Source organism: Asparagus officinalis, chromosome 1 (assembly GCF_001876935.1).
Source record: "Asparagus officinalis chromosome 1, Aspof.V1, whole genome shotgun sequence".
In the NCBI taxonomy this organism is placed as follows: Eukaryota; Viridiplantae; Streptophyta; class Magnoliopsida; order Asparagales; family Asparagaceae; genus Asparagus; species Asparagus officinalis.
In genome coordinates, this window is record NC_033794.1 from 50,084,473 (window position 1) to 50,096,185 (window position 11,713).

At 33.9% G+C, this 11,713-nt stretch overlaps 1 protein-coding gene across 1 annotated transcript; it reads right to left on the reverse strand.

Moving 5' to 3' along the window:
• LOC109834130 (fibrous sheath CABYR-binding protein-like) lies at window positions 3,757-4,517 on the reverse strand. Its single transcript, XM_020402053.1, has 2 exons — window positions 4,411-4,517; window positions 3,757-4,247 (listed from the first exon to the last, which is right to left on the reverse strand). The coding sequence occupies exons 1-2, from the start codon at window positions 4,475-4,477 to the stop codon at window positions 3,757-3,759; spliced, it is 558 nt and encodes a 185-aa protein (XP_020257642.1). The 5' UTR covers window positions 4,478-4,517.

Consider the following 11,713-nt stretch of genomic DNA (forward strand, 5'->3'; position numbering starts at 1 on the left):
AAGGCACACGAATACCAAACATAAAGTACTACTAAATGTCGAAAACCGTAGCAAATCATAAGGCGGACTCAGTGGTGACACAATGCCGGTATTTATTATAATAATCAATCCACATGTCCAAAGCGATTTGATATCTGCGAGACTTCCACTCATCCTTTGAGGCATTTTGTTCTCTTTGTGTTTGGGACTGCGTGAAATCCATACCGTTGGTTTCTTCATTAATTGCCTCTTTAGCATCATCCTCTTCAATGTCGATGGTCTCATTGAGCAAATCATCATTTGGATCGACTGTTTCAATGTAGCTATAGAGAATCGTGCATGCCAAAACAATGTTAACTTGTGCAGGGAAGGGGTAGTAGGGTTTTGCTGTGAGAATCTTGAAACGATTCTTTAATATACCACATGTAGCTTCAATCTTTGACCTTAAAGATGAATGTCTAAGATTGAATAACTCTATCCTATTTTGAGGTGTTCTCCCCATAAATTCCTTTAGATGGTAATGAACACCACGATACGGGGATATAAAACCGGGCATAGTTGTGTACCCCGCATCACACAAGTAATATTTACCTACATATTACACATAATTTTAATGAGAATTTATAGTGTAATTATTAGTGAGGAATATTAAACAAATGAGTAATTAATTTGAGGAGTTAACGAGATTGTTACCAGTGTAGACCCGTAAGCCATATGATTGTGATCTAGATAGAGCATCATGAAGGATTCTATAGTCGTTAGCCGACCCTCCCACCCAGCTAAAACGTAGGTGAACAGTTTGTTTGGTGTACAAACGATAAGAATATTTTGTGTGACACCTTTGCGCCCTCTGAAACGCGCAACAAGGCTAGCAGGTAGCATAACATCCACATGTGTTCTATCTATCATACCTATGTAATCCTATAGAGTATAACAAATTACTATGTTAATGTAAGATATGATTTGATTAGACAATAATTTACGTAATTTCGTATAGTGGATGACATACCTTAAAATGGATAAAATGATGGATTGTTTAGGATCTCTTGGGGCACTCCATTCGGTGCTTGTTGCATATATCGGCCTTGTATGCACAAAATAGCTTGTAATACTCTGTTGAAGTATCTACTAATTGTCTCCCCTGATCTTATAAATTGTGTTCTCATCATACGATTTTTGGATTTATGGCCCAATATATTCAATGTTATAGCAAGCTGCTCCTTTACTATTATATGCCTTGAGTCTTTTAAGAGATATTTTTTCCTAACTTTGCTAGTTTCATAAAAGCACCTGAGAGCATTCTAACAAAGTTTTGACAGCTATCACTATAACCGTGATATATCTGAATCATCAACTCTGCCCTAGTTTCCTGCCTTAGTCTTTCTTCACTTGGTCCAGACCGTATTGATTTGCCATGACACTTTATTCTCCTCAAAAATATGAAAACTATAACCATGACTGAAAATGCAGCCCTAGCACACATTCTTATAACAACCTCTTCATCATCATAATCACCATCCATCTATAATTTTTACTTATCAGTTAAAAATTAAATTAAAAGAATATGATGCCTTTATGGCATGCTCAACTCATTCAGAAAAAAAGAGACTGCACGTGCACAAAATTATACTATCACAACACATGTACATGACACCAACTCACTATTAAACCTATACATGAAATATGCCTTGTAGGGTTGTGGACTTATTAATACTCGTAAAGATTACAAAACAAGCAACCTAGATTTTAGAAATGCCATTGTACCTCTCTACAAAATAACCATCTAATACGACATGCATTTTATTTTTTTAATCATTCAAGAAATCATTATTAAAAAGATACGCAAGTGCATAACTATTATGGAACACATATTTTTACAGAACTTGGTAGGTTTTTGCAATCTTTCTCAGGTTTTTATGGACCACAAATTTAATATTTTAATTTCTAAGGAAATTTAGGAAACTGAGTTGGTATTATCCATCAGATAATTTTATTATACAACACATTAATTTAGAAAACTAAGTTGGTATTATCCATCAGATAATTTCATTTATACAACACATTAATTTCTAAGATTAAATAATAACAACAATTTTACTTCTACAAATTAAGTGAGGAGAAAATTAATCTACTAATAAGGAGAGAAAAATAATCAAAATTGGTATTGTCACACAGTTAAACCTCCAATGTGTTGATTAAACTTGGAATTTTGCTGTAGAACAAATATGATAAATAACTATTTGTAATCTCTAACTTACTTAAGAAGTTTGCAGATATGGGAAATAGACCCGCACAAGTTGGGGTTAGGAAATAAGAACTAAAAACTATCATTAATTGTTCGTTAAATAAAAAAATTACAAAAATTAAAAATAAGCAAAGGATTTGGAAAGTGTAGAAATTGGAGAAAAAAGTTAAAATTAATTAAGAATTACTTCAAGCATGCATCAGTTGCTATGCACGTACAAACCCCCAAATCTCAGATAAATTGTTGAGGAAAAATACTACAAATTTCATGCATGATGAAAATTAACACTAAAATGCTCTATCAACAAGGGATATGTTAAAATAAGCAGAGATCGAACCTCTTGCGATTGAAGGTGAGGGAATCCCCGTTAACAGTCAAAATCAGAGCGAGTAGGTGCAGATCTGATGACGTCACAACAAAAAGAAGAAGAAGAAATGAAGAAGAAATCACCAAAAAAGACCCCCCTTTTTTGCAAGATCTTGCCCAAATCACTCAAAAACTGACCGAATCGTCGTCGCTCGTGCCATTCCAATGATCTTTCATCAGCTGAAAGTATTAGTTGAGGAAGAAATAGTGACAAAAGAAATTTTTTTATGGCATAGTAATGGAGAGGGCAAGAGGCAGAAGGGGAAAATGATGAGGAAGGCAGTGAAGAGAACCCTAATCTCTTTCCCAGTTTTCCTTCCCGCCGCCTCAAAAATATACCCGCGCGATTATTTTATTTGGCAAGTGGACATTTCCCAGCGATTTTAGCCCCCAACCCACTGAAATACCATTTCTTAAAAAAGTGACATGGAAACCCATTTCAGCCCCCCTTTTCTATAAATCAACAAACGAACCAAACAGGAGAATTGGAAATGTGTCGAAACCTAAATCCTATGTAGCATTGAAAGCAGTTTTCAAACCCACCATTTCCTCATTTTTTTTGGGCTAACAAACAGCCTCTAAGAGGAAAACCAAAAGTGAATGGATTATTTAAAAAAGTTTTCTGTAGAAAACTAGACTTAATTAGGTAAAACCCAAGAAACAAAAGATATTTATATATAAGCGTAAGTTAAGCACATATAACACTACATTCTCTGTACTGTAGCAACTCATACAGCAATAACACCCTCTCTCTCTCTCTCTCTGTGTCTGAAGAAATCACACACCTAGTCACCTCAATACAAATCTTGTTCAAACCATATTAAGCCAAATCAAAGCAAGAAGCGCGTATGCATAGCCAAACAAAACCCTAGAGCTCCCACTGTCAAAAGGAGTATTGTCCACCAATGGCTGCGCACCGAATCCCAGTGCTCGCTGCCCTTGCGCTCCCACAGGCTGCACCAGCACCAGCCTGCACTCCTCCAGCACTAGCCTGCTGCTGTGATTGCTGGTTTCCTATTGGCTGAATCGTATCGTCAGATGGCACATCTGCAATTGGCTGATTCGCATTGTTAGCAGGCGTAATTGCGGGAGCCTCACCCTGCTGCTGCCCAATCGGTTGACTCGCATCGTCAGCTGGCGCATCTGCAATTGGCTGATTCTCATTATCAGCGGGCGTCGTCAGCTGGTGCATCTGCAATTGGCTGATTTGAATCACTAGTAGGCGAAACTGCAGGAGCCTCCCCCTGCTGCTGCTGCCCAATTGTCTGATTCGTGTCGTCAGCAGGTGCATCTGCAATTGGCTGATTTGAACCACTAGTAGGCGAAACTGCAGAAGCCTCCCCCTGCTGCTGCTGCCCAATTGGCTGATTCGCATCATCAGCTGGCGCATCTGGAATTGACTGATTCGCATCGTTGGCAGGCAAAACTCCAGGAGACTCCCCCTGCTGCTGCTGCCCAATTGGCTGATTTGCAACGACTGCTGGCACATCGACAGGTTGCACTCCTGCACTTGGTTGTTGCTGCTGTTGTCCACTTGGTTGATTTGCACTGACAACCGGTGCAGCAACGGGCGATCCCAAAAGCCCGGGATCTAGTTCCGGCAACGCCGACGGCGGAGGGAAGTCGAAGCTGGGCTCGCCAGGCATCATCATCATACCTGAAGTTATGGGGAAAAGTTGTTATTAATTTATCCTTGAAAAAAAGTAGTATCTCTAATTTACATTCAATGTCCTATACTCCTATAAATGTAAAACTCTAATAAGAACGAAAATAATTTAATCAAGAAAAGTTTTCTAAAGGAAAAAATATTATATTTACACCTGGAAATGCTGAAAGGGAGGAGAAGAGGAGGGATGAGATGCACAGGAAAAGGATGAAGACTGCCATTACGCTGGAGAGATGGAGCGTAGTTGCTAAATGTTTTGATGAGCACTGCAGGAGAGGGGAATTGGGCTTTTAAAGGGAGGAGTTTTGGGAGGGAATTGATGCAGTGGTTCGAAATGGAGTAGGAGAAGAGTAAAGTGGTGTGTATTTTTTTTTAATGGCAATACTTGTTTTTTAATCATTTCAGGTCTTAACAAATGCAATAGGAACTAATCCATCATCAACTTATTAATCAAGAGGTCAGTTAGACTATGTGATTTAAGTTAGCCATCCTACCTACAGCTTAGAAAAAGAGCTAATGACATCCGTACGTGCTCTTATTCATACAGGTCATATATGCATTAATAAAAGAAAGTACATAGGCTTCATTAATAAAAGTTTAATAAAATATCTACCGCAACAAAAGCACAATATATATCTCAAGTCTCAAAGTGTTAGATAAAAGAAAATAGGTCTCTGTAGTAGGATGCCAATAAGAAATTAATAATCCAAAGCAAAAAAAAAAAACATCAACATCCTGTAGTGTGAATGGTCTGTACATTGAATCATTATGGGAAAAGGATGTGAATGGCCTATTTGCAATTGAATAAGAATATGAGGACCTGTGAATAATTATCCTTATTTAACGATAGCATTTCATGAAACCCTGTAGTGTTTTTTTTGGGAACAGAGACCACAAAACTTTTGTGTGCTGCTTACGATGAGAGAGAAAGAAAATAGAGAGAGAAAAAATTGATTTTTAGATTTACCGATTGTCCAATTGTAGTGATTTAAATATTATTTTCTTCAGAATGGCGAAGCAGTCAAAGAAATGGTGTTAGCTCCTCTAGTGTTGGGCATTAGAGATTTACGTTAAGACGTTTTTTAGGATTTTGGTACCTTAAAGGTAACCATGTATTTTCTCTTATGATTTAATTCTCAAGTTTGGGTGTAGCCTAAATGAATTGTACTCTTGATTCATAATGAAATATTTCTCTCTAGATTGCCTAGTGGACGTAGGTATGAATTTGCCTAACCATGTTAAATCTTAGTGTTTGCTTGCATGATATATTTTCATTGGTCTCGTTATTTATTTCTTGTATTTAATTCCACATATAAACTTCATAAAATTCCTAACAAGTGGTATCAGAGCCTAGTTTGAGCGTGTCTTGGGATGGATAAGATGAGATAGTTTTTGCACAATGATAAAGTTGGATGGTTCCAATTAGCAAGTATGAAAAATCTAAGATGGAAGATATTTTTTTTTGCAAGGATTTGTATGATTCTTGATCATCACATTTTATTACATATTTGTACTCTCAATATTTATATTATTTGAATAAAAATATATCAATTAATAATGATTCTTTATCTTAATTTGTAGATAATTGTGAATTAGTGAATAAGAGTCCAAAAGAATCAAATTCCCGAAATTTTCTATAATTTATTGAAGCCCACTATCAAGCTAGGAGGAGGGCCATAGAAGCCCAAGAGATCAAGAAAAAAAAATCAAATCAATAAGTCAACAATCTATTAGCTAATTAATTGGCTAATCGAGTAGCCAACTGACTGATTCATAACATAATTAATTAATGACTGAGGTTTATTTCTTAGAGCTCAAGGCTAACTAATCCAATTGTTCTTTTTGGTTTTGTAGGCTATAAATAGGGGTAGAGAGTGAGGGGCCTAAGTGTAAAAAACTTTATAAAAACTCCTTTTGGAGAGAATGATTCCTTTTAACTAAGAATACCTTTCAAAAATTATAAATTTTTTTGCAATTAAAAAGAAAATTTCTTCCTTTTTAATCTTCTTCTCTTCTTCTTAGATGACGAAGATGAAGAGTTGCCTTCAAGAGGCTAATCCCTTACAATGTAATTTTTTTATTTTTTTATTTTATTTTTTTATTTTAGAGTTACATATTTTAGGATTTTATTTTCTTATTTTATTTCATGTTTGGTAGATTAGATTTATTTCATATTTGTTGTGTAAATTTATTTTATGCTTTGTAGAGTAGATTTATATTTTCTTGCTTTTTTTATTTCTTTGTCCTTTTACTTGCTTTGTAGTGTAATTTTCTATCTTCTTATCTTTTTTTATACATTACTTTCTTTTTGTTTATAATAAGTATAACTAAATTATTTAGGAGATTTAGGATTGTATAAAACTGGCTTAATTTTTTTATGGTTTGTGGATTGCTCTTGTTGTGCTTAAAATGATCATGTTTAGGATAACCAACTAGAGAACTAATTGGTGGAAAAAGAATTTAATAATATATACTAATTTTGAGTGATTTGATAGGTTATACTTATGAATTCTTGAATTATTATCTAGTTACTTGTTCCTTTCATAAATAGAAATTTTGGTTGGATGATAATTTAATAGATTATATTTTTTAAGTGGTTTGATAATCTATGCTTAAGAAATCTAAAGTACAATATTATGAAAAGAGAGTAGTACATAAATCCTAATTGAAATTAACTAGTGGATTTAATTCTAAATCCCTAAATTTTTCTACAAGCTTTCCCTCAATCTTTCTTCATTTTGATTTTTCTCCATCTCTTGATTTTCTTTTCTTATTTTTCTGTTATTGATTCTTCTCTTCTTCCTCCTTCCTTCTCTTCTCTTATTTTTGATTCTCTTTATTTTTTCCTTTTTGTTTTTCTTTTATTTGTGTCTTTCATTTCTTATTTTCCCATCTTATTTTTTACTTTTGATTTTTGTGATAAATCAACTCTCTCTTTGATTAGGCTTCTTGAAGTTAACAGAGCTAATTTTTGGCTCAAATCTTACTTCATAAACATGTTTCCAAAATTCTTAGAAAATAAATTTGAAGATGCATACATACATTGTGATCAAGAAAATAGATAGTCAATGAAGTTGGAATGTCTCCATATCAAACCCCTTCTTCCTCCTCTCTAGTCCAAAACATTCATTCTAATAAATCAACTCCTCCCTATGACTAAGAAGATGAACCCTAAGCTGAGCCTAATCTAGATAGGTATAAACTCATTGCTCTCATTCTAGATTGACTCAGACAAAGTCAAAGCTCTCCCCAGGTAGTACAGATCCTATAATATTCACATACATAGGTCAAAGTCAACATTCCTCTCTTAGATGCAATTGAATAAATTTTCTCTTATGCAAAAATTTTAAAGAATTTGTGCACTAAGAAAAGAACCACTAATGTTCCTAATAAAGTTCTTTTTAGCTGGTAATCTCAATGACATGCTTACAAAACCAATGCCTTTGAAATATAAGGACCCTGATTGTCCTCTATTTCACTTGTCATAGGAAACACTTTCATTGATAATACATTTCTAAACCTAGGAGCAAGTGTGAATCTTTTTTCCCATTTAGTTTATTAGTAACTGGTAGTATGTGAATTGAAGCCAATTAGTACCCTTTAGTTAGCTGATAGCCTCTAAAAATTTCCAAGGAGGAGATGTTCTGATCAAGGTTGGGAAATTTATTTTTTTGATTAATTTCATAGTATTGGAAATGTAGCCTGTTTCTAATCTTAAAGGTCAAATCTCAGTTATCTTACATAGATCGTTCTTAGCAACCTCAAATATTTTGATCAATTATAGAACCAGTCAAATAAAGCTATCTTTTGGGAATATGACTGTTGATATTAATATTTTCAATCTAGGAAAATAGCTAGTGATCCACCTGATCAACCTTAGAGATGAACTTTATCTAGAGAATTTTGAGTGAACAACAAGAAGAGTTCGAATTAGATCTTTGTTTATCTAACTTGAGTCTTGAGGATATTTTTATGAGGAAATTAAACTATTAGAAGAGTTAAATCTGCTAATAGATCATGCATCTGCATTAAAATAGCAACCTGAACTTTTGGATGTTTAACGCCAACCCCAACTTCATCTATCTATTGAGAACCCCCTAAGTTAGAGCTCAAACATTTACTCGAAAATCTGGAGTATACCTATTTAGGGAAGAACGCGACTTTATCAGTCATCATTGCTTCTGATTTGATGCCTGATCAAAAGGGAGCCTTCTTAGATGTTTTGAGAGAAAATATGGAAGCTATTGGTCTAACCATTGTTATCAAAATGGAGCCTTCCTGGATAGACCATGACTAATATCAATGGGATTAGTCTAACCATTGTTCAACATTGAATATACTTATATTTGATAGATGATGTCATACCTACTAAGGATCCCCAACGTAGCTTAAATCTAGTGATGAAAGAAGCAGTTAGGAAAGACATTCTAAAATATCTTGGTAATGGGTGAAAGCACCCTAGGGGGGGGGGGGGGTGAATAGGGTGTATGCTAATCTAATCCGATTTAATGCCAAATTAAAACTTATTAACAATTTATTTTTGCAAGTATGATATACAACTAATTATGAGCAAGAATATATAAACAAATGGCGATATAAACATAAACTAAAATACAAATGAGATAGTGGCAAATAACAAACACAAACACAAGGAAATGATCACGGACTTCGGTCCCTCGACCTACGTCTCTACTCCCCACCCCCGGGGAGAAATCCACTATTACAACCGGGTTTTTGACGCTCACCCGAAAATACTTACATCATATAATATCGATTTTCAATGCTTACCGATCAATGTTCACAATAACTCACAATGAAACTATATAAATACCACCTCAAGTGTTAGTCTCTCACGTGTCTCCATCAAGTGCTCAGAATTATCACCTCTCACTAGGCTTTACTACTGACGCCACTCCTCTTAGGACTGATCACGTCTCTCACCTCTACACTCCTCTTAGTGTACTTGTGCAATACAAAGTGAACCTCACAAATTAATGCTCAACAATAAATGATTATTCTCTAAACAAGGTGAGAACTCAATAAAGCCTAACTCAATGTTACAATCTCTCACAACCCCAAATATACTATGTATGAAATACTAAAAGCTCAAGTGGGTATGTGTAACAAAGAGAATAAAATAAATATAAACTCAATATATACTCTAGCTTAATGAAGATGATAATTAACAAATAATAAATACAAAGCTAGAATTGAGTTTAGAAATTCTTCTCTGAAAAACAAGACGGAGAGATGGATTAAATTGAAGCTCAAACAATTAAGATAATCTCTCCCACTTGTGAAACTTTCTTCACAAACAAATATTGAAAAACATACTTAAATAAAACTTAAAACACACTTAAACTTGTTTAAAAACTTTTTATATTGTTTCAGAAGTGAAATAGTATGGGGGTATATATAGGCTCATGAAACAAACCCCAAAACCAAAAAGAAACCCAAGAAAAAGATTAAAAAAACGGAAACATGAAAATCTAAAAAACTAGCTGTTGGAAAGCCGTCGGTCGACTGATGAACAGTACCAATCAACTGATAAGCTAATCATTATAGGTAGCTCACATCTCATCGGTCGACTAAAGACCTCATCAGTTGATTGGTAAACTCATCAGTCGACTGATAGTTTATCAGTCATAAAAATAAAAACGTTTAGACTTTCCAGACGAGTTCATCAGTCGACTGATAAGATCCATCAGTCGACTGATAACATGTTATCAGCCTGAAATGAATAGTAAATCTAATTTTCAAACCTCTTTTAAAAATAGCAAATAAATTCTAAAAAATATAAAACTTTGGAAAATGTTTATAAACATGATAATGGACGTGTTACAATTTTTTTTTGAATTACGCTTCCTAAAAGTGAAAACTCTTTATTTTGCGAAATAGTCTAAAAACATAAAAACTAAACAACACATGTTTTTGAAATTTTGACTTAAACAAACTCTTGAAACATTTTGAATGGATTTATAAACTTAGGAAAAGATATAAAATGGTATAAACAAGTCTTAAATCTATAAACACATAATTTTGCAAATAAACGTCTTTAATCCATAAATGAAATTATGTTTATTTGCATGTATAGATATGAAACAAATACGTGTATATATATAACTATATCCATTTATTTCATATATATATATAGCTAAACATATTGCTAAATAAAATCGATAAATATGAAATGTGGATATATGTAAACAAGTATATATGTTTCATATTTATAAAAACATGAAAACTATAAAACCAAAAACAATGTGTATGTGTAATATGATTGAGCATAAAGTACCAACACACAAAGCATAAACCTAAAACTAAATTACCCAAGCTATCTTGATCTTTAATTTGAGCTCGTTTTGGTAAACTTTGCGAATGAAGCTTGATCTTGAATCTTGACTTGAAATGTATTGCTTCACTCCACTATTTCCGCCAACCTCCATTTGGTATGATCGTTATGGCGTAATTCCATACAACCTCCAACTAATGTTTATGTAGATTACCTAACAAAACAAATACAAACACTCGACACACGTTTTTAAGAATTGTTTGTAATCATCAAAATAAGATTAGGAAGCATGTTCATAAACATGAGACCTAACACGACGATTAATGGGATCATTTAACACATTTCAAATAGTTCCTAGGTGAGTCTGGTCCAAGTAGTTCTAAAGAAGTTTAGGATCACCTTAATCCAGAATGACCTAATTCCAACTCAAATCCAAACTAAATAGCGAGTTTGCACTCATTATAGGAAACTCAACTTAGCTACCCGAAAAGATCACTTCCTTCCTTTCGTAGACCAAATGCTTGAATGGTTAGCACGACACGAGTACTACTATTTTTTAAATGGCATCCAGGTTACAATTAGATTTCCATTGACCCTGAAGATCATGAGAAAATCACTTTTTCATGCTAGTATGGAACTTTTGCCTAACGTTGCATGCCTTTTGGGTTGTGTAATGCTTTCGCCACTTTTCAGTGGTGCATGATTAGTATCTTTTTCAATATGGCTGAATGACTGTTAGAAATCTTCATGGACTTTTTTTTAATATTTGGTGGCTCATTTTCTGAGTGTTTACATCATCTCAAACTTGTCTTAAACATGTATAAGGAGAAAAATCTGACTTTCAATTGAGAGAAATGTCACTTTATGGTCAGACATGAAATTATATTAGGGCATGTAGTTTTCAATAAGGGTATAGAAGTTGACAAAGCTAAGGTAGATCTCAATTCTAACTTTTCTCCTCCTAAAAATATCAAAATTTACCGATAATACATAAAAAAAAACTTTAGCGAAATTGCTAGGCATTTGACTAATCTTTTAGCCAAAAATACACCCTTTGATTTCTCTTCTGAATGCCTTATAGCCTTTGATTATCTAAAAAGGAGCTAATCATAACTCCTATCATTCATGGACAAGATTGGTGTTGTCTTAGGGTAATAAATATATG

Excerpts from the sequence above, each read along its gene's own strand:
- LOC109834130 (XM_020402053.1), bottom strand. The coding sequence starts at position 4,477 with ATGGCAGTCTTCATCCTTTTCCTGTGCATCTCATCCCTCCTCTTCTCC. Across the intron at positions 4,248-4,410 it reads CTCCCTTTCAGCATTTCCAG|GTATGATGATGATGCCTGGC; the intron begins GTGTAAATATAA and ends CCATAACTTCAG.